Genomic DNA, 23751 nt, shown 5'->3' on the forward strand with positions numbered 1-23751 from the left:
ACTGTGAATTATTAGAAGCTTTTCCTAGGTGAACTGTGTGACTTTGTATAAGAAATGCCTTTGGGATCGAAAATAAGACTACCAAGATGCATGCTGAACTGACTGTGCATGACTACTAAATTATCTTCCAAGAAGGAGATTAATTGCTGGTGTTTTGTTTGTTGGTTTTGTCTGTTATTTTTTTTTTTTTTAGGTGTGGTTTGTGATCAGAATACACACTAAACAAGTAGATTCAGAATATAAGCTGGAGCACTGCTAATAGTTATCTATCTTTTATGCCCTTTTTCTCATAGAACTCAGACTCTCTTCTAAAAATACTTTTAAACAAATATTTAGAGAGTTGAGTTTTGAAGGAATGCAGAAGTATTAAGTGTTCCAGGGTTCTCAGCATTGTACCTGGCAATAAGCCTGCTCTATCTAGGTTCTTCTGTGACGTATGTCATGTGAGCAGGAACATCTGGAGGCTCCCTGTAGTAAATAAGGAAACATTAAAAGTGTTTCTGCAGGAAGTGGTGGTATCCTCTGAAGGGAAGTGCTGGCTTCTTTTTGTGTTGTTGTTTTTAACTCGCCCTTCTCTGGGTGGTGAGATTTTAGGTGGCTTTTATATTTCTTCTTGGTCCTTTTCTGATATTTTTATAATGAGCATTTATTTCATTTATGGTAAAAAAAAAAAAAAGTTTCTATCTTAAAAGAATTGGAACTATAATAGTAGCTACCCACGGGGACAGTTCTCTGACCACAGTAATAAGAATGAATTATAGTCCATAACTATTGCAGAACTCCATTTGACCGACCCTAGTGAATGACTGACTGTGGTTTGGTTGACCAGATTTATTGAAGACTGTATTAGGTGAAATAGAAATTCTTGGGAAAGGACCATTATTAGAGCAAGAATTAGGGGTAGAGGAAGATTCTGTGTTTGGTTTTAGACATACTGAGTATGAATTTTAATCCCACGAATGTATGCAGCTAAAAACATAATTTGATACCATTTTATATCAAAATGACAGAATTGTCTTTTAGTGATAGGTTATGTTTGTCAAGAATTCAGCATGGTGAATGCTCTTATAGAGTCCTGGGGGGTGTGAAAATTGATCCAGACTTTCTGGGAAGCTATTTAGAAACATTCATCAACAGCCTTAGAGAAACTCTTTGCATGGAACCAACAATTCTCTACCAGGAATTAATCAAAAAGAAAGAATCAGTGATCTGAACAAATATCTATGTATCTATATATTTAGCTCAGCATTACCTTGGTACCAAGCCTGGAAACAACTCCAGTATCCATTAAGAAATAGTTGTTAACTTAGTTAATTAAGAAAATTATGTATTGTTGCGCATTCACATAATAAAGTAACTATTAAAACTCATGAAATGAAAATATGTTCAAGAAAAGCAAGCTTCCAACATCATATGTAGTAGGACCTATGCTATGTGTTTTAAAATCTCTCTCATACACACATACTAAAAAAAATAATTTTAAAAACATATAATCTAGAAAGAAATACACAGAACTGTTAAATGATTTTTCCTGAGTAGGAAGAATTCCTTATATTTAATTTTTAAAAATGTTCTTCCATGTGTATGTATTCATTTTTAATTGTTAATTTTATAAGAAAAAGATATAGATTGGGAAATCACAAATGAGGGTTCTACAGACATGGAGTGGCAGGCATGGGAGAATAACTGAAAGAAGAAGAGAGGAAGCCAAGGGTAGAATCCTGGGTTCATCAGAATCTAAGAGGCAGGTGGAGAAGGGAGAGTGAGGATGAGCAGAAAGGTTCAAGGAGAACCAGGGGAGGATGCTATCATGGAAACCAGCTGCAATCAGGAGGGCTCCTGGCAGGAAGCAAGTGACACACACAAGAAGGATAACTGAAGAATTTCATGAAAGGACTGTTTTCAAAGATGTGGGCTTCCCAGGTAGTGGTAAAGAACCCACCTGCCAATGCAGGTAGATGTAAGAGGTGCGGGTTCAATCCCTAGGTTGGGAAGATCCATTGGAGTAGGAAACGGCAACCCACTCCAGTATTCTTGCCTGGAGAATCCCGTGGACAGAGGAGCCTGGCAGGCAGTGGTCCATAGTGTCACAAAGAGTCAGACACAATTGAAATGACTTAGCATGCTGTCCTGGGCAAGGTTAAGAGAACCAAAATGTAGTAAAATACCCCATGACTAGTAGCGATGGAAAGTCACAAGAGATGCACATGAAGTGACAGAGTGGGAGTTGTCACCAGAATGTAGGCAAACCTGTAGTGATGGTTTGCCTTCAAACCATCATGCCTACAAACCAGTGATGCAAGAGAGAGGAAAGCAGCCCCTTCCATCTGTTGCCTGGGCGGAAGTTATCCAAGAAGTTAAACTTGTCTCTCATCCCACTTTCTTACCTCGGGCTGGTCTCTCCATTGGCCAGACAAACAGAGGCCAGAGGACTGAAGAAACCAGGAGGTATAGTCCATGGGTGTCAACCTTGCGGCCACAAAGCAGAGTGGAAAAAGGGGAAGGGTGGCTCTCGAGGGGTACAGACCTTCTAGAGTGCCAGGAAGGGCAGGTTAGTAGAATGAAATGCTTCCAAGAAACAAGTGATACAGAGAGGTCACCAGAGGTGAATATTGAAGAGTTTCCTTTGGATTGGGTCATTAGGTGGCCACTGGAAGGAATGTTCCTTGGAATTGGTAATAGAACTTTAAGCATTATAGGCTAAAGAATAAGATAATGAAGAGCAGCTACTGGTAATCTGTCACAGAGGGTAATTTCCTAGAGCAAAAGAGGCAAAAAAGGACTTAGCTACTTTGTTGACATAAAATATTATGTGCATATATAAGTATATATGTAGTTTTATAGTTAAATATTTATAAATCCAATCTTGTGTTCCAAATCGTCTTTGACTGATTTTTCAGTTGCTGTATAAAATGTCGAACTCATCTTACTGATAAATCATGCAGTGAATGTAGATAATTTAACTTCTCAATAATTTCCCCTGATACATTTGCATAGGCTGTGCCTTCATTAAGTTAGCATTTTAGAAATAACAGCCAAGCCACTCTTCTTCCTTTTTTCTTTCCTTTTCTCTTTAGGTGGTGGTTCATTGGTTCTTGGGCAAGAACAGGACACAAAAGGAGAGGGATTCAACCCAGCTGAGTCTTTTGTGGGCTCCATAAGCCAGCTCAACCTCTGGGACTATGTCCTGTCTCCACTGCAGGTCAATTCCATTTTCAGTGTATGACAGTAATGACATGCAAAGGTACAAACCTAGTACAAATGTGCACAGCCTAATGCTACCGTATCTATGCCACCGCTGAGCTTTCAGAAGTTACCGGCAGTATCATTTGATGCTACGGTAGTAGACTAAGCTAGGCAGAGGTTATTTACAGTGTCTTGGTGATGTTTTATAATTTTATTGGACATGACTTTCATAAATCTTGTGATTTCAGAACTAGAAAGAATCATAGAGAAGAATATTTCCAATCCCTCTGACTCAAGAAGCAGAAATTTAGGGCTGGCACAAGATCACACATACAGAGTAACAGATGGACTAGTGGTTAAAGCCAGCCTACAGTCCAATGGCCTGGGTTCAAGTTCCAGTTTCACCATGAACTCACTCTGCTTATTTTGAACATGTTACCCCATCTCTCTATGCTTCAGTTTTCAAATCTATTAAAGATAAACAAATAGAATTGCATAGTGGAGTTTTGGCAGAATGGAACCAAGTCCTGCATATAACATTGAGGTATCGTTTGGCACATAGTAAGGGCTTGACAGGCTTCCCCGGTAGCTCAGTGGTAAAGAACCCACCTGCCAATGCAGAAGACGTGGGTTTGATCCCTGAGTCTGAAAGATCCCCAAGAGAAGGAAATGGCAACCCACTCCAGTATTCTTGCCTGGGAAATCCCATGGATGGAGGAGCCTGGCAGGCTGCAGTCCATGGGGTTGCAAAGAGTTGGATACAACTTAGTGACTAAACAACAGCAAAGGTGCTTGATAGATGTTTACTCTTACTATTATTGTGGCAGAACTTGCCTGAACCTCAGCTTTCTCACCTCCAGGTCAGACATAGGAGGCCAGAGAGGAAGCGCCCCTACAACACCTTGACAAACTGCAGAGTTTTAGACAAGAAATTCTATATGTAGAATTTCAGAATTTCCAGTGACTATGAAATATTTGGTAAAGGGAATGGTGGAGGGGAGGGGAGAGAGAGAAAAGGAAGAGAACTTCCCTTTGCCCCTGAAATCACACCCTACATCCAAAACTCTGCTTCCCGCCCCCTGCCCCTCACAAGTATGTGAATGTTCTCAGCAGGACCAGATTAAGATATAATAACTCTGTCTTCCAGAAGCAAGTGAGGTTTGTCTAAAAGATGGATTTGTAAATTTTCAGGTGAAATCGCTGGCCACCTCATGCCCAGAGGAACTCAGTAAAGGAAACGTGCTAGCCTGGCCTGATTTCCTGTCGGGAATTGTGGGGAGAGTGAAGATCAATCCGAAGAGCGTATTCTGTTCGGGTTAGCTTCCTTCTTCTTTAGACTCTGCTGTCTCTTGATTACTCCGGGATTTTCTAGCAAAAGGAGACATTTGATTCTCTACTGGTCAAATAGTGTGTGCTTGTCAGTTTACCTTATAATTCATGTTTAGCCTACCTTATCTAAAGGGTCTGTTATTTTTTAATACGTAAATACACAATACTGCACAAAATACTGCACAAAATAATTGTGCAGGAAACTTGAACAAAGGTAAAATAAGGAAAATAGGATGAGCAGAGCGATATGGTTAATTTTTCTTAAATACCTATCGAAGTCCTGTCCCCCAGTTTGAGGTGGGGTACTCTCTTGGCTCTGTAATTCCTAGCCGTCATCCACGTGCAGGTAGCAGAGAGGGAAGAGAAATAGATATAATAATATACATACTGAGTGGTCAAACTCTGCCCTCTGGTCCCAGCTCCCTTCTAAAATTCAATATATAATATTTAAAGAAGTTCTGAAGATATCCTAGAATTCATGGCTTTTGTTAACTCATAAGGACATTTTATTAATTCTGAAATACTATTTGTAATTCAAAAATACCATTTTCCTTAAAAATATTCAGCAGACTTCTGCTGAAAGAGGAAAAGTTGTTTGTTGAATCCAGTAGTTTTTTTCTAGAAATTTTGCATGCCAGAGATCTGGTTACATGTTATCTTGTTTTAGTATCAATAGAGTGGCTCTCAAATGCTGGTACAATATATGATTTGAAACCCTTAACCTGGTGATGTTGCCTGTGTGTTTCTGACAAGTTCTGAACCAGTGTTCTTTGCCCTCAGATTGCCCATCTTTAGAAGGATCGGTACCTCATCTGCGAACTGCATCAAGAGACGTAAAGCCAGGCTCCAAAATCAGTCTGTACTGTGATCCAGGCTTCCAGATGATCGGAAACTCTGTGCAGTATTGCCTGAATCAAGGACAGTGGACACAACCACTGCCTCACTGTGAACGTGAGCAGTCTTTGTTGAAGGCATTTCAGTAGCTCTTGAAAATTACTGGAACCCTAAGAACACCTTTTGAGGAATGCTAGATAAAAGTGGAGTACTTCTTAACAGCCAATATAGCAGATACTCATTACTTTCTTTGTGTAATGAAGTGTGCTGGGCACCATGAGGGAGGTGGGAGATGAGGATACAGAGAGCCCACACCTGTGAAGGCACCCAAGTGGCCCAAGGAAATGAATGGAGGGAAAGACAGGTGTGAAGCCTGGAGCCCAGAGGGAGATGGGCCGTTGCTGGGTGGGAAAACAGGACTATATCTCTTTAAGTTGGATGCACCCATTCATTCATTCATTTAACAATTTTGAAAGTACCCAGTATGTGCTAGTGGAGAAGGCAATGGCACCCCACTCCAGTACTCTTGCCCGGAAAATCCCATGGACGGAGGAGCCTGGTAGGCTACAGTCCATGGGGTCGCGAAGAGTCAGACATGACTGAGTGACTTCACTTTCACTTTTCACTTTCCTGCATTGGAGAAGGAAATGGCAACCCACTGCAGTGTTCTTGCCTGGAGAATCCCAGGGACGGGGGAGCCTGGTGGGCTGCCGTCTGTGGGGTCGCACAGAATCGGACACGACTGAAGCGACTTAGCAGCAGCAGTGTGTGCTAGACACCGAACTAAGTTCTGGAGATACGGCAGTTGGGGGAAGTCTCTCTTCTTGTGGAGTTTACATTGTGGGTAGGAAAGGCAAGAAGTAACAGGTAACATTATTTATTTATAGTAAGTAAGAACAGCAAAGGCCAGAATAAAGGCTTTGAAGAAAACTAAAGCAGGGTGGTGGTGGTGGTGGTTTAGTCGCTCAGTTATGTCCAACTCTTGGGACCCGTGGGCTGTAGCCCTCCAGGCTCCTCTGTCCATGGGGTTTCCCAGGCAAGAGTACTGGAATGGGTTGCCATTTCCTTCTCCAGGGGATCTTCCCAACCCAGGGATCAAACCTGTGTCTCCTGCATTGGAGGCAGGTTCTTTAGTGACTGAGCCACCAGGGGAAAAGCAGGACAGGGAGATATAAAGTGAGAGGGTTGGGTGGGAGCAGGACTGCTATTGTAGACAGGGTGATTGGGGAAGTTCCTCCATAACATCTCTTTCCACCTGGTGCTTATTTATCTGTTTCATGTATCTCATCTCTGACTAGACACTACAGTTTGTAAGGCAGGGATTTTGTCTGCTTGGTTCAACCTAAGCACCCAGACAACGTCTAGCAGGTAGCGGGGTCGCCATAATTTTTTTTTTTTTTTAGTATTTATTTATTTGACTGTGTTGGGTCTTAGTTGTGACACTTTAGATCTTTACTTGCAGCATGTGGGATCTAGTTCCTTGACCAGGGATGGAACCCAGGCCCCCTGCTTTGGGACCGTGACGTCTTAGCTATTGGATGACCAGGGAAGTCCCTCCATAATTATCTTTTTTTTTTTTTTTTTTAATTTTTTTATTAGTTGGAGGCTAATTACTTCACAACATTTCAGTGGGTTTTGTCATACATTGATGTGAATCAGCCATAGATTTACACTTATTCCCCATCCCGATCCCCCCTCCCACCTCCCTCTCCACCCGATTCCTCTGGGTCTTCCCAGTGCACCAGGCCGGAGCACTTGTCTCATGCATCCCACCTGGGCTGGTGATCTGTTTCACCATAGATAGTATACATGCTGTTCTTTTGAAACATCCCACCCTCACCTTCTCCCACAGAGTTCAAAAGTCTGTTCTGTATTTCTGTGTCTCTTTTTCTGTTTTGCATATAGGGTTATCGTTAACCATCTTTCTAAATTCCATATATATGTGTTAGTATGCTGTAATGTTCTTTATCTTTCTGGCTTACTTCACTCTGTATAATGGGCTCCAGTTTCATCCATCTCATTAGGACTGGTTCAAATGAATTCCTTTTGACGGCTGAGTAAAATTCCATGGTGTATATGTACCACAGCTTCCTTATCCATTCATCTGCTGATGGGCATCTAGGTTGCTTCCATGTCCTGGCTATTATAAACAGTGCTGCGATGAACATTGGGGTGCATGTGTCTCTTTCAGATCTGGTTTCCTCAGTGTGTATGCCCAGAAGTGGTATTCATAATTATCTTTTAAATGAATGAATTGCATGCCCATTGTGAGCCGGACACTGGGCTTGATGCTCTGGGCACAAGAGTGGCTGCAGCCTGCCACCACTCCTATAGTATTCTCAGTGTAATGTTTGTGTGCATTGAAGAGTTCATGTTTAACTCAACTACAGGTTTAATATAAATTAGATGTCCGTTGAGTATTTTGCTCCTAACATAACTGTCACATTCCAGGCATTAGCTGTGGGGTGCCACCCCCTTTGGAGAACGGCTTCTATTCAGCCGAGGACTTCCATGCTGGCAGCACAGTGACCTACCAGTGCAACAATGGCTACTATTTGTTGGGCGATTCAAGGATGTTCTGTACGGATAATGGGAGCTGGAATGGCATTTCACCATCGTGTCTTGGTGAGATGGATCTTGGCAATTACTGCGTGCCTTTATTCTGACTCTGTGGGAGATAATTATCCCAAATTCCTGAGGCTCTTGCGGCGTGCCTTTGTTAATTTCATCTTGTCCTAGTCAGCTCTGGGCAAGCCATAGTGACAAAGCAGCTGTCCATGGACATGCCAAACATGTTTTAAATTTTTACCAGGCCCAACATAAGAATATCTTTTTCTTTCTTTCTTTCTTCTACTTATCCACCTATAAACTGTGGAAATAGCTTTTGTTGTAGATCTGCAATGTGATTATGACTACTAAATCTAAACTTCATGAAAAATATATATAATGTGATGCATTAAGTGATACATAATGATTTAAAAGTAAAAACAAATGTTTGCTCCATAAGACAAATCCATCAGCCTTATGGCCTGTAAACGATCTCTATTTTAGACGTTGATGAATGTGCAGTTGGGTCAGACTGTAGTGAGCACGCCTCCTGCCTGAATACAAATGGATCCTACGTCTGCTCATGTATCCCACCCTACACAGGAGATGGTAAAAACTGTGCAGGTAACTAGGCTATGTGTAACTGAGAAGTCTCTTTCAATTTTTTAATTCAAGTATATAGTTTAAATGTATGTCATATAAAAATAAGACAGTATTTTCAACTTCAAAGGGGATATGGAGAAGAAAAATCATCTTTAAAAAGATACTTAAACAGAGAAAGACAAATACATGATATCCCTTACATGTGAAATCTAAAAAAAATGACACACGTTACCTTATTTAGAAAACATCAGCAGACTCACAGACATACAAAACACACTTATGGTTATCAAAGGGGAACGTGGAGGGAGGGGTAAATTAGGAGTTTGGGATTAGCATATACACACTATAAATGCTATATGTAAAATAGATAATCAAAGGACCTAGTGTATAACACAGGGAGCTATATTCAATATCATATAATTATGTGTAATGGAAAAGAATCTGAAAAAGAATAGATATATTTATATATGTATAAGTGAATCATTTTGCTGTACATCTGAAGCTAACACAACATTGTAAATCAACTTATACTTCAGTAAGAAGTGTTTAAAGATACACAAGCAACAGTTGGAGGTGCTTTAAACTAGCACTGTGCTTTTCCTAACTTCACCAATTCTCGCATCCAAGTACTAACCAGGCCTGATCCTGCTCAGCTTCTGAGACCAGATGAGATCTGGCACGGTCAGGGTGGTATGGCCATAGATCCCAATTTCTGAAAAACAAAACTGAGAGCCGACTTTGTCACATGACTGTTGAAGAAATGTCTCCATAATAGAAGAATAATAGAGTGAATCTATAAATATAAGCGGTGGCCTCTGCTGCCTTCAGGCAGAGCAAAGAGGTTACTTCATCACCTCTTCTCTTTCAGAATTTTTCCTCTGCCTCAGCCACACAGAATCATTGGGAAAAAATAGACATCTTGCCTTACCACTTGCTTTACCTGTATTTTGTGGTAAGGTCGATAATACTCAACCCATCAATGTCTTTCTATACTAATTGTGAGAAAGCAGCTACTAGAAAAATTAGAACTTAATGAGGAATTCTCAAAATCAGTCTTATAATTGCATTTACTTTTTGCGAGGGTTCCATGTAAAGTCCAAGAGATCTTCAGAAAGACTGAATCAGTGTATCTCCCTTTTTTGAGAATTTCAGTGTTCATTTGGTCCCATTGTTCAACTCTAGCCCTAAATCTCCCTTTCTATAATCCCCCTTCCTAGAAGGGGTGACTGACCCTGGATTTGCACACAGCAGCCTGATGATCTGGGGGCTGTTTGAAAGGGGAGGCGGGGAACTTCCCCCCAGTGTGCTTTGCGGCTGCCTCTGTATCATCTTGAGAGAGAAAGTCAGTTGCACTTAAAAAGTGGTCTTTTCATTGGAAAAGACGCTGATGCTGGGAAAAATTGAAGGCAGGAGGAGAAGGGGACAGCAGAGGACAAGATGGTTGGATGGCATCACTGACTCGACATGAGTTTGAGCAAGTCCCAGGGAATGGTGAAGGACAGGGAAGCCTGGCGTGCTGCAGTCCATGGGATCGCAAAGAGCAGGACATGACTGAGCGTCTGACCAACAACAGATGAGGTTGGGAGGAGCAGGGGCTGAAGCCCTTCTGAGCCATGCCCTGGCACCACCACCAATTCCTCCCTAAACAGCTTCCTTTGGGGACAGAGACGTTTTGTTTCTTTTTCTTATTCATTGCTGTTTCAAAATACTGTTTTTCAAATGCCTATTAAATGATCTGGTCTGTCCTTGGAATTCATGCCTTTCCCTTCAGAAGTTTTTCCTCCCCTCCTTTAAGATTTAATTGGTACCTTAACTGCAGTGGAATTCTTTTGCTATGAGACCTCATGTGGTTATGTGAAAGACCCTGTTGACCCACAAAAACTGTTTTCTCTCTTTCAAGAACCTATAAAATGTAAGACTCCCGGAAATCCAGAAAATGGCCACTCTTCCGGGGAGACTTATACCGTGGGTGCCGAGGTCACATTTTCATGTGAAGAAGGATACCAGCTGGTGGGGGCGGCGAGGATCACATGTTTGGAGTCTGGAGAATGGAGTCATCTGATACCATATTGTGAAGGTATGTTGAGTAAGTTCCCCCGTGTGTGTGGTGTACAACAGTGCTAGAAAGTCAGGGTGGAGAAATGCCAAGTGTGGTCCCAATATTTTTTATATTTAAAGCCCAATATTGGACTGAATGTATTTTTTTAAGATTTATTTTTGATGTGGACCATTTTTAAAGTCTTTACTGAATTTGTTCGAGTTTTCTTTCTATTGTTCATGTTCTGGTTTTTTGGCCACAAGGCATGTACATCATAGCTCCCTGACCAGGGATCAAACCCACACCCCCTGCGTTGGAAGGCAGAATCTGAACCACCAGACCACCAGGGAAGTCCCTAGGCTCACATTTAAACATGACCAGAATCTTGGAGCTGCCCTTAAAGAGATTTTTATGCATACTGGCTATGAAAAGCAATGCCTGTTGGTTTTCCTTCTTTAAGCTGTTTCCTGTGCTGCACCAGCTAGCCCAGAACATGGTGGCGTTGATGGATCTGCATTTACCTATGGCAATAAAGTAATATATAGGTGAGTGTCTAAGATTAACACTGCATGTAGATGTTGTTGATAACATGCTGGCAGTGAAAGAATACTCATGGAAAAAAAAAAAAGACAAAGAGTAATCCCAGAGGATGTTTTCAGATTAATATGGAATTAATTGAATTCTATATTTGGGCTTGGCTCCAAAGCTCCAGTTTATAACCAAAAATATTCATTAGCTTGTAGGGCCTTCAAGCATCTTAAGGCCTTATTTTAGATAGGACCATTATCAAACCAGGAATTTTCGGTTTACCAGGAATAGACTCACAGACATGGAGAACAGGTGTGTAGTTATTCAAGGGGGAGGGGAGGAGAAGAAGGAAGGATTGAGAATTTGGGATTAGCCAGATGCAAACTACTATACATAGAATGGATAAACAAGCTCTTCGTGTATAGCATAGGGAACTATATTCAATATCCTATGATAAACTATAATGGAAAAGAATGTATGAAAGTGAAAAGTGAAAGTGAAGTCGCTTCAGTTGTGTCTGACTCTTTGCGACCCCATAGACTGTAGCCTGCCAGGCTCCTCTGTCCATGGGATTTTCTGGGCAAGGATACTGGATTGGGGTGCCATTTCCTTCTCCAGGGGATCTTCCCGACCCAGGGATTGAACGCGGGTCTCCCACACTGCAGGCAGACTCTTTACCATCTGAGCCACATGTATATATGAATATATATATGCATAACTGAATGTGTACATGCATATAACTGAATCACTGTGCTGCGCAGCAGAATTGGCACGACATTATAAATCAACTGTACTTCAATTAAATTTTAAAGAGTGAACTTTCTGTTGGCAGATGCTCACCCATGACACAAACTGGAGGCAAGCCAAATGCTTAAATCCATCCTTCTCTTTATTACCCAGCAGGGTCCCTGTGGGCAAGATGCATAGTATTCAATGTTGAAAAAAAATTTTTCAAAGCATTATTTCAGTAGGACATATTCTAGTAATATGTATAAATTTTTAGTCTTTTGGAGGTTTTGGTACAGATGAAATTATGCAAAGTGAATTCCATTCTGTCATTTTCTTTTATCTGCTTTAGGTGTAATAAAGGATATACTCTGGAGGGTGAGAAAGAATCATCGTGTCTTGCTAGTGGTTCTTGGAGTCATTCTCCTCCTGTGTGTGAACTGGTCAAGTGTTCTAGCCCCGAAGACATAAATCATGGGACCTATATTTTGAGTGGGCTTACCTATCTTTCTACTGCATCGTATTCATGTGAGAATGGATACAGGTACAGTCCTACACAGCAGCCCAGCTTCCTATAGTACCCTGTTATTCATTATTTACTCAGTGGGTTTCACTTCCATGTGATTGGCTGGCTCTAAATACGAGTTTCTAAGTGTAAAAGATATTCTTAAACATGTTTGCTTCTTAAGGCTCAGCCTATAGTAAATGCTCAGGGAAATATTCCATCTAACTTTGAGAGCTCCAGTTCAATAGTATAAACATTTAGACACTAAACATGAAAGCAAAAAATGTTTATGAAGCATAACGTAACACCTAATAAAATGCTTTGATGATTTTTTTTTGGTAAACAAAACATTGCGTAGAATTTTGTTAAAAAATCATGTCAAGATAAGGGCCTGGGTCTTTAATACTGTTAAGAGGTATTAATTGATTAATTGATCAATGTTGTGTGTGTGTGTGTGTGTGTTCAAAAAGAAGTGAAAGAGTCAGGCTGTGATCAAAAACTTGGCTAACAGATCAACTGAACGGAAAATGGAGTGAGTTGTACAATCAAAACCTGGTTAGCAAGTGAGGCTGGGTAAACCATGCCGTAGAGCTCCTAGGTTTTTAAATTCAAAGGCAGCCCAGAGGTCAGAGTGATGAGCAACACTGTTCAGATGCCCAGGCTCATGGCAAGGATGGTGCCCTTTGATTTGAATTACTCTGACTTCCTGGGTGTCTGTCTCCCTTATCTCTGGACCCTAACCAGCCTAATACTGCTTCTCATCCAAGTAATCTGCTAATCACAGGATTTGGAGCACCTGACAAGATCACCATTGAGCACATTAAACCATTGTATTTTATACCCCAGTTCTTGCTATGTTGTTTTAGCCTACTCATAGTTTTAAATGAATCTACAGCCAAACTCAGATCTCCTTTGTTTTTATATAAAACAGTAAAATAGAAAGAAAGCTCATGTGTTAAAATTCCCAAGTGGCCCCTGTTCTCTAAGTCCTTCCTAGTTTACCTCTAGAGCAGTAAGTCAGCAGCCAGTGAAAGAAGCGGCACCTCCCTTTCCTGTAGTTTGCAGGGCCCTTCGGTCATCGAGTGCTCGGCCTCGGGCAGCTGGGATAGAGCGCCACCTACCTGCCGTCTGGTCTCCTGTGGCGAGCCGCCGGCCATCAAAGACGCTGTCACCACCGGGAGTAACTTCACCTTCGGGAACACTGTCACTTACGCTTGCAGAGAAGGGTGAGTAAACCCGAGGAAGGAAAGGATTATTGGGAGAGGGTGGTCCCAACTGCAGGTGGACTCCATTGAACACTAAATTAAATTTCCTGGCAGCCAAAGCCAGAGAGAGCTTGATGTTCTTTTCTTGTAAGAAAGGGAGGATATTCTCCTGTAAAAATAGTGTTTTCCCGGAATTAAAGTAATTTATCCAATTGGGCCTTGAATAATGGACATTGGGCGGTACAGTGGAAAGCATTTTGATATTTTAGTTACAGATGCAAAAAGCACATTTGTGTCTTGTCCCCTGCAAAACCAAAGGTAAGACTTTAGGTCACAGCACAAAGATGCCACGTCTGCATGAAAAAAAAAAAAGATAATAGAGTTCAGATTTTTACTGGTCTCATTTCATTTAGAGATGTAAGCAAATAGGAAGCAGTTTACAAAGTGCCTTCCTACTCCTTGTCTCATTTTATCCCCACAGAAACCATGTAGGACACAGAGAAAGGAAAGGTTCCCTCTGGGACAGTGATCTGCCTAAGGTCTCAGGCAAGGAGTAAAGAATTGAAGGGTGATTAAATCCCAGATCATCTGGCATTTAATTGCTCATTTTTTCCCGTGCTTCCTCAGTAAATGTTTTAGCAGTGACAGTTGATAGCGTTCACACTCCAGATTTACAGTTGCTTTTCACACAGTTGTAACGAGGAACAGCAGAGGGGTTGCCGTTTTCTGGTGTGCGTCTCAGTTCGGTCGTTTGCTTACTGTGTAGCCTGGGGAAAGTGGTATAACCTCTTTGTGTTTTTTCTACAAGTTCATTAAAGGGTCGTACTCCTTATGGCCATTGTGAGGATTAAAACTATATAAGGCATGGACTAGCCAGAAGACAATATCTCAGCAAACTCTGCCATTATTATGACGTCAGAAGAGAGGACACAGTTTCTAGAACATGATTGTTGAAGTTCATTTCACTTAGTTAAAAAGACCATCCCACAAGAGTTCACACGCCACAACTAAAGATCCCACATGCCACAACTAAGACCCCGAGCAGCCAAATAAATAAATAAATATTCAAAAAAAAATAAAAGAAAAAAAAGACCATCCCACTAATACCGGCCGCCAGAAGGTGGCGACAACATTTTCTTGCAAAAAGCTCTTGAGCGTCAAATACTCAAATAGTTGACAGAAATCCCAGATCTTAACATCACTTAACGCTTGTTAAGTGGTCTTAACACTTAACAAGTGAAAAAAAGAAATCTTGAATATTAAAATGTCAGTGTAGGAATTAGCTTTTCAAAACTTATTTTATTAAAGTATAGTTGATTTACAATGTTGTGTTAATTTGTAGAAGTTAACTTTTGATGGCCTCATCTCTCCCCTGTGGATTGACTCATTTAAAAACTGCTTCCTAATGAACTGCATAGTACTATATAAGATTAGTTATTTAAATGTTTGTGAAATCTTTTCAAATATAAATGTTTCAAGTAATAACTAGATATTGACTACTTCTGGGTTTTTTTCTGATTACAAAACTAATCTATTGCCACTATGTAAAACTAGAAAATAAAAATATATTTTTTAAATTGCCCAAAGATAAACACTGGTAATATTTTACTATATCTCCTGCTAGAACTTTGTCTTCGCATATAGTTTTAAAGTTCATCTCTTATAAAAATTTCTATATTTTCTTTTTTCTTGTATAAATCATTCATTTGTATCATAAGAAGAGTTCTGTACCCGCCTAATGTTAAATCCGTATATTATGAAAAAAAGATTTATTAAAAAACGAACTAAAAATAACATTGAAAATGATGATAAAATCCCAGCCTCTGTAGACGGTTTTGCATTCTTCAGAGGACTTTGCTGTGAATTATCTCAGGTGTTCCCTTCCACAAAGAGGGGGTTTTGGCCGAAGAAATATTATTCCCATTTTATAGTTAAAACAAGGTGTTGGGGCCATATTGTCATACAGACTCCTTCAGCTCTAAGCAAATAGACACTCTGTGGGAGCTTTCTTCTCATTGGAAAGATGGAAACCAAGTCTGCCCACCTAAATGATAAGTTGTTAAAGGGCATGAAGCCGTTTTTATTAAAGTGCTTTATATACGCAAGAAGTGCTGTGGCTTTATCAGTTTTTCTGTATCGTTGTTGGGCATCCCTGGTGGCTCAGTGGTAAAGAATCTCCCTGCAATGCAACATTTTTGAAGATGTTATTCCATTGTTCCATGACTTCTAGTGTTTCTGTTGAAGATTCCATCAGTCTAATTTAGTGGTCCTTAATCAGGTACAGTATTGCTCTTCAGGAGCATTAGACAAGATATGGAGATGTTTTTGATGTCCCAGTTGAGGGAAAGATGCTATTAGCAGTGAGCGGATATACTCTGGGGATGCTACTAAAACATACTGCAATGCATAAGACAGACCCCCACAAAATAGATTTGTCTGGTCCAAAATGTCGGTAGTGCTGAGGTTGAAAGAATGGTTGAATTGTTCCTTTATACACAATGTGTTTTCCCTTTGATTTTTTTTTTTTTTGTCTTTGTTGCTTTGGTGGTTCTCTGTGTTATGACTAAAGCTGTGTTGATTGTCATTCATCTTGCTCAGGGCTCACTGTACTTCTTACATCTGAGGATTTGTATCCTTCACCAGTTTTAGAATAAACTCTCTTTTACTTCACTCTTTTTCACTTTCACTTTTCTCTATTTCTAGATATATATTCATTTTATTGGATATATACTAGAGCTTTTATTTCTGTTTTACATGTTCATTTATCTGTCACATTTTCCATATCTTTAAACACTTGGGTTGCATTTGGGTAACTTCTTAATTTATATCTTCCAGTTCACTCGTTTTTCTGTCTTCTGTCTATAATCTGCTTTTGAACTGTGTCCATTTTTTAAAAGTTTTATTTTCTATATTTTTATTTTTAAAATTACTCTTTGTTTATTTTTCAAGTGTCCTTTTACATAGTCTCTTCTTTTTAAATTGAATTTTGAGGCTTTTGTCTTTAATTATTTGAATATATTTATTTCATATTATTTTTTAGATTCTAGACCACTTTTTTCTATTATCTCAATTTATTGGTGCCCTCATCTTGCTGTTTGTTCTGTCTACTGACCCATTCATGATGAAAAATATACATGTGTTTTACAATTTATATTGTATCCTTACAGTATTGGGGCTTGTTTTATCTATGACAGTTCTTTAGTGGTCTGAGTATATGGGCTATTTTTTCTACTGCGTACCCCAGGAATATCACCAACCAAAACCCAGTTTTACATTTATTTATCAGTTTGAAGGCTTTCCACATGAAATGATTGGTATAAAGTCGCTCAATTGTGTCCGACTCTTTGTGACCCCATGGACTATACAGTCCATGGAGTTCTCTAGGCCAGAATACTGGAATGATAGCCTTTCCCTTCTCCAGGGGATCTTCCCAACCCAGGGATCGAATCCAGGTCCCCCACATTGCAGGCGGATTCTTTACCATCTGAGTTACAAGGGAAGCCCAAGAATACTGGAGTGGGTAGCCTAACCCTTCTTCAGCGGATCTTCCCAACCCAGGAATCAAACTGGAGTCTCCTGCTTTGCAGGCCCATTCTTTACCAACTGAACTATCAGGGAAGCCCGATTGGTATAAATCCTATCCTCAAATCCACATGAGATGCAGCCTGGGTTCTGCTACCTTAGCTGGAACTTTTTTTTCTAACCAGATTCCCAGCAAGTGCAGGGATCTCACTTGTCATACGACTGGGCCTCAAGGTGCAAATTTTCTAGTGAATATCCTTTCATTGAATGTCCTTCCAGGACATAGAATCATACCAGAGGCTCAACTTTTACCCTCTACTTCAACTCCAAGGTTATATTTACTGCCCTTACTTCTTTCCTTTCCTGGCCAACCCAAGGGCAACCATGGCATTCATTCACAGACTTTTCTGTTTTTAATTTCCTCTTCAATTCTGGCACATTTGTTGTCAGCTTAGCTATGCATTTAAAATAATTTTTGTTGTATTTCATCAAGTGTTACAGAGAGACGGTTTTCAGATTATATTCTAGCCAGAAGAAGAAGTCAGTGCTTGTCCTTATCACTTCACTTCTTTTCCATCTCTTCCCTCACAAGGGAGAGTGCATAGAACATGCCCTGTGTCTGTTCTATGCCAGGATAGAATCACTGTGCTCACGTCATAGCTTTTGTGTAATGGCTTTTGTGTGCTGTCCTCTCCTCCGGTTTCCTAAGGTGCTGTTGGCCTGATAAGAACCTGTTCCCTCTCTAAGCCTCTCAGCTTCCTCTTCTCCCCTGGGCTGCCTGACACGGGCCACTGCCCTGCACAGGGTGTGAGCTACCCACTCCTGCTTATTGGGAGCACATACACACTTCTTGCTTTGGTCTCAGTGCTTTTGTCTCCTTATACCGGTATTGTGCTTTGCATGGGCCTTTCCTTGGATTCAGAAGGAGCTATATACCCTCTCAAGATAAGGATGGAAGAGCAGAGACTTTAGGAGCCTAGAGTAGTAAGATGAATGGCAGAAAAGGAATGTCTCATTTCTGTCTCCTGCCCTGAAATTGGCCTTCCAAATCCATCTCTTATCAAAACATTACCCTGGGGGTTTTTAGCTTTCTGCCACAACTTATAGAATGATCGCTTATTTCCCATTTTCCTTTTCATCCTTATGTATTCTCTCTTGGTAAGAAATTCAATAGGAAGGAAGGATTATTGACAGCCTTACATCCTGATAGAATGTTTCCCTTTTGAATCTTCTCAAATAAAGACTTTTAAAATGCAATTACTGTATATACTATAATAACATTTTTATAATCTTTTTCAATTGAAAACAGAATTACTTGCTGATACAGATTTATACTTTCTGTTGATCTTATTAAATTACAGCTCTTTAAATATCTAGTATGCTGCTCTTTTAAGACTTCTTAAGAGAAGAGCTAATAACCCACTCATAAACCCACTCATAAAGTCTTCTCATAAAGCTGCCCCCCCCCTCCAAAAAAAAGCTGCCCAGGCCCATTAGTAAGTGTTCATGCCATGAATCAAACCACTGAAAATTGCATCTGGATATTACTCTGCCCATTTTCAAAGGATTTTTTTAATCATTCTAAAAGTATGATATTGCATTACAGCCAGCTCATCCTAAAATGTTCCTTCTATGGCATCACTGTAATATCAGTGGGACAGTTTTCTTTGGAATTACAGAAATTTTTCCTTGTTTTAAAATATATATGGCCTGGTTTTAAATAACAGACTTCAAGGGTGTCTGCATTGTTTTTTGAATGAGACTACAAAATGTCACACAGAGTAAAATTAAATATTTCAACGTTTCAGATTTTTACCAATTCCAGTTTTTCCTGTTTTGGTAGCCAACATATATAGGCTGTATCTTATCATCGGTATAAAACGTCATCATTTTTAAATGATTCTTTTACATAAGCAGGTTAACTGTATCCTCCAGAAAGCTTAGCACTCATTTAGATTCCTAACATAATGGAACGATGTGGCAGTTTGATCAAAGACTGGTTATAGTTGTATCTAGGCAGTAACTACAAATTAATTCCTCTTTTTGCCGTTCAGCGAACATATGCTTCTTTAGCATCTTAAAAGACTAACTGATGTATCTTAAAAGGCAGTTATTTTTAATAAGCTCCTGTCCTCATCTTCATTGAATATTTTATCTAGTCTAAAGCACTGGCTTTATTTCCACTTTTTGAAGTGATTCAGTATAAATTTCTCTGCTTCTCTGAAATGCCAGCTATTCAAGATTTGATGGCTTGGTCCCAAGGTTCTCCTACAAGTGGATCATTGGAGCTAATTGATAGGTTTCAGAAAGGGATCACAGCCCTTCATACATTCCCATGACTGAAAAACAAAAAAAGATCCTACACTCTGGTTAAGATGTTAAGCTCGCAGCGTTGGAAGTGAAGGTGTCAGGAGACAGACATTTCAGCCAGCTCAACCTCAAATCTGCCTCTCTGTTTCTCATAGATGGAAGTGATTCCAAGTCTGTTCAGTCTCAGAGTCACTGTTCTCTGAGCCTATTCCAATAGGCCTATAGCCATTTTTGAACTGTGATACCCAGAGCTGAATGTACACTGACACATGCAAATTAGAACATAACTGCAACAAAAACCACACTAAATTTAGGGACTGGTGCATGGTACTTAAAACATAACTGTTTATTTCATCTCTCTTCTCTTTCTGAGTAACTGAGTTTCTAGAGATACAGTAACCCTTTTAAGGATGTCACCATTGACTCACTCAGTTCGTTTGATGAAACTAAAGTCTTTGGCACTGGTTGCCTCTAAGCTGGCTTTCCCTCTGCGTGGTTGTTCTTTGTCATCTATATACCGGACCTCCATTTTATCTTTGTTAAGTATTCCCTTGTAAGATTAGAAACATTGAACTGGACTGTTAAAACCCTCATCCTTCACCCTGCAGTTATGTGTTGTTTACAAACCAGTGGGCTAAGGACAGAGTTTTGTGGCATTCACAAGATAGGAAATGCCCAGCTAGCTTACTTCTGTTAACCAGTACTCTTTGGGTCATCCAGTTAATAAACCACTTAAGTATCTTTCTGTTCTAGCAACATTTTGTCAGCTAAAATCTTATGAGACGCCTTGTCAGAGCAACTGTCAAATACAGTTTCCAGTTCATTTGTGCCTGCCACACTTTCATTCATTAGCCATCAGAACCTGTCAAAAACACACGAGATCCTAGAGACCGCTGCTTCCTTTTCCAGTTGTTCACACGCCATTCCTGTTTGTAAGTCTGCAGAAGGCCCTGGCTGTACCACACTCCCATTTCTTTGCTCCTGTTACTTTTCATCCTTTCCTGCTTTTTTCATGACTCCTCTCAAAAGCTATTTCATCTGAGACACAGATGTGTAAACAAGTATAGGCACTGGTATCGCCTTGTGCCCTCGGGGAAGGGATTCTAGCACGTAGCATCGCCTCATTGTCCAATGAAGGACTAAATGTTGATTGAGAGTAATAAAGAAAAGTCAAGACAAAGGGATGGTGTCCATTCTAGGAAAGTATGGATAGTATCAAAAATGCTATTAATTCTTTAAATTCATTTTGTTCAAAATGCAAGTACTTAGTGGTAATCTCCTACTACATTACAGAAGTGCTTTTTTGCTGTGATTTTCCCATTAGGAAAGAGTAGTTAGTGGGAGTAGTTAGTGGAGATTTTCCAGCAGATCAGAGGTCAGAGGCCTAACAAGATGCTGCCAGATTACAAAGCGCCATTTCTGTGTCCCTGAGAGGCCTTCAGGAATAAGGAAGGTTTTGGAGGCAGAGGTTTCTGCCTCAAAGCAGCTAGTCTCATGACATAAAGGAAGCAGTTTATAGATAGCACAAAGGATCCTCGTAAATCAGGTATGTCTCAGGTGATGTCTGTAAACTTCAGCCAATGAAATATAGTAGCAGCATTAAAGGACCTTGTGAAAATGATGATGCATGGTTCCAAGGATGTAAATTGTGCCATGAAAATAGAAAACATCGAGAATATCTACAAATGGAGCACATTCTACACAGTAATAGCTGAAGCTAGGCACTCAGACCTTGGACAATGGATTTTTAAAAATAAACTTAAAGTTTTAATATACTGCCTTTGTATATCTTCCCGGACCCTTTAAGATGGAAGCCACCTAACAGTTTATTAAGTTCAGATTCTTATACAAAGAACTGAGCTAATTCACAACCTTGAGCTCCAGCAGACCCCAACTGGAGACTCCTTAGCTATTGAGTACAGCTATGAGTGTTTGCTTTGAGACCATTTCTACCCACAGCATAAAAATATAATATGATTATTATAGATAGGGAGGTTACAAACATCTCTGATGTTGCTCGATCATTTTTTACCTGATCTCTGTTTTCTATAGATTTCATAAATCTTACCAACAAAGATAAAGGAATTCCGCCCTCTCTATCATAATTGAAATTGGAGATGTTTACTAGCTGATGATTTGAGAATCTGCTGAAGAGTTGGTCAGATAATTTGTACCAACAACACTGACATACAGTTTCCACAGGATACCCACCATCTGTGATGTAACTGACCTCATTTTAAGGAGAGAAGGAGAGAGAGAAGACAGAAGTTAGAATTCAGTAAACCAAAATCACATCCTAACTCTGCTGCTTGCATCTGTGTGATTATCAGCAGATTATGTGGCCTTCTGAACCATCACTGTAAAATGAAGAAATTAATATTTCTAAGCAGAGTTCAGTTGCTACCAAATTATTTCAGTCCCCTTACCCATCATTAGTATCAGAACGACGGACCGATTGGATGTTAGGCATTCCTTTCAGTCTCCCCATCCTCTTTATCTTCAGTAAGAAAGTGAAAATGAAACTCACAGTGTAATTGTTGTAATACTGCATATCCTAATATTGTGTTCTACTTCATTGAGAGAGTACTCGAGAATAATTTAAGATTTTTGTAAGTCATCAGTCTATCATCATATATGGTGAAGAGCCTTGTACATAAAAAAGACAGAGTTATTAAGCAAAATGTATTTGTGCTGGTCAAATAGCCATATTCAGACACAGCTTTTAATGCTAACAGTGTGGTTAAGGCCTTAGGAAACATTGGAGACTGAAATTATAATCTCTCCTTTAAAGTTCATTGATTATAAATAAGAGAATAACTAAGAGTTACATAGAGGCTACCTATGGTTCATCAGAGCCTTTAGGACTAATGATCAAGTCAAGCAACTGAAACCCTCTGTAGACAGATGAAGTTCCAACTAAGTTGAGTCAAACAGAATCATAACTTATTCCTCATTTTTATTTGTAAGAAAATGTGTAACATTTTTAGAGTTTCTTAAATAGCAAAAATCCATTTCCCTTCTGAACAAGCCCTAGTATTATTACCAAGATGTGTATCTTAAATGAAGCTGATTTGGTCAATAAGCTCAAATTCAAGCAGTAAATATTGTTTTAAAAAAGGATAAAAGTAAAGTCATTGTTGGAAAGATCAAAAATAAAGACAGAATAAGAAGATGCAAACAGCTTTTCTCAAATAATATACTTGGCTACTGTTTCTTTCTCCCCAATCTAACAGCTACACCCTTGCTGGTCCTGATACTGTTGAGTGCCTGGCCAGTGGCCAGTGGAGCAGAAGTGACCAGCAATGTCTGGCCGTCTCCTGTGATGAGCCGCCCAGCGTGGAACACGCCTCCCCAGAGACCGCCCATCGGCTATTTGGAGACATCGCGTTCTACTATTGCTCAGACGGCTACAGCCTGGCAGACAACTCCCAGCTCCTCTGCAATGCCCAGGGCAAGTGGGTTCCCCCGGAAGGTCAGGCCATGCCCCGTTGTATCGCTCATTTCTGTGAAAAACCCCCTGCTGTTTCCTACAGCATCTTGGAATCTGTGAGCAAAGCAAAATTTGCAGCAGGCTCAGTTGTGAGCTTCAAATGCATGGAGGGTTTCGTCCTGAACACCTCAGCGAAGATTGAGTGTCTGCGAGGCGGGCAGTGGGAGCCTTCCCCCATGTCCATCCGGTGCATCCCTCTGCGCTGTGGGGAGCCGCCCAGCATCCTGAATGGCTATGCAATTGGGTCAAACTACAGTTTTGGAGCCATGGTGGCTTATAGCTGCAACAGGGGCTTCTACATCAAAGGGGAGAAGAAGAGTGCCTGCGAAGCCACAGGGCAGTGGGGCGGCCCCATGCCCACCTGCCACCCTGTGTCTTGCAGTGAGCCCCCGAAGGTCGAGAACGGCTTCCTGGAGGTAAGAGACTGGTTCACAAGTGTCCCTGGCTTTCATCGCGGACAGGGCCAGCCCACTGTGTGGCTTACTCAGAAGCAGGGGTGTGGAGGGAAAGCCACAGAAGAGGGGATATACTTATACATGTGACTAATCGACCTTGCTGTACACAGCAGAAATTAGCACAACATTGTAAAGCAACTCTACTCCAATTTTTTTTAAATGCTATTGAAAAATAGAGAAGCAGGGGCGTACAACTGAATAACAAGAGACTAAATCTATAGGCAGTAAATATTGGAGAGAATTTAAAGAGGTTATAAATCCTGTTAATCTATAGCTTTCTCCCTTCTGCTAGCATACAGACACTTGAAATACTTTTTAGCAATATCTTAGCCCTAACCATGAAGTTAGAATAAAACCGTTTTAAGAAAATATTATTTTGCTTTATAAAAGTTATTGCAAGATGGATGTCTTATTTATTTTTATAGAAATCAAGGTCGAAAAGGAACCTAGAGAAATCTGTTATCATCTCTAAT

The 23751-nt window shown here is 40.2% G+C and overlaps 1 protein-coding gene across 1 annotated transcript in view; it reads left to right on the forward strand.

The window, feature by feature from the left end:
- Positions 1-23751, forward strand: part of SVEP1 (sushi, von Willebrand factor type A, EGF and pentraxin domain containing 1) — a 186641-nt gene that overhangs the window by 126401 nt on the left and 36489 nt on the right. The window contains exons 28-37 of the mRNA XM_043870637.1: positions 3078-3202; positions 4378-4501; positions 5296-5466; positions 7801-7974; positions 8401-8520; positions 10400-10576; positions 10998-11082; positions 12144-12335; positions 13355-13522; positions 22567-23239. Of these exons, the coding sequence (XP_043726572.1) occupies positions 3078-3202; positions 4378-4501; positions 5296-5466; positions 7801-7974; positions 8401-8520; positions 10400-10576; positions 10998-11082; positions 12144-12335; positions 13355-13522; positions 22567-23239 (2009 nt within the window). The remainder of the gene's footprint in view (positions 1-3077; positions 3203-4377; positions 4502-5295; positions 5467-7800; positions 7975-8400; positions 8521-10399; positions 10577-10997; positions 11083-12143; positions 12336-13354; positions 13523-22566; positions 23240-23751) is intronic.

Source organism: Cervus elaphus, chromosome 16 (assembly GCF_910594005.1).
Source record: "Cervus elaphus chromosome 16, mCerEla1.1, whole genome shotgun sequence".
Lineage (NCBI taxonomy): Eukaryota > Metazoa > Chordata > Mammalia > Artiodactyla > Cervidae > Cervus > Cervus elaphus.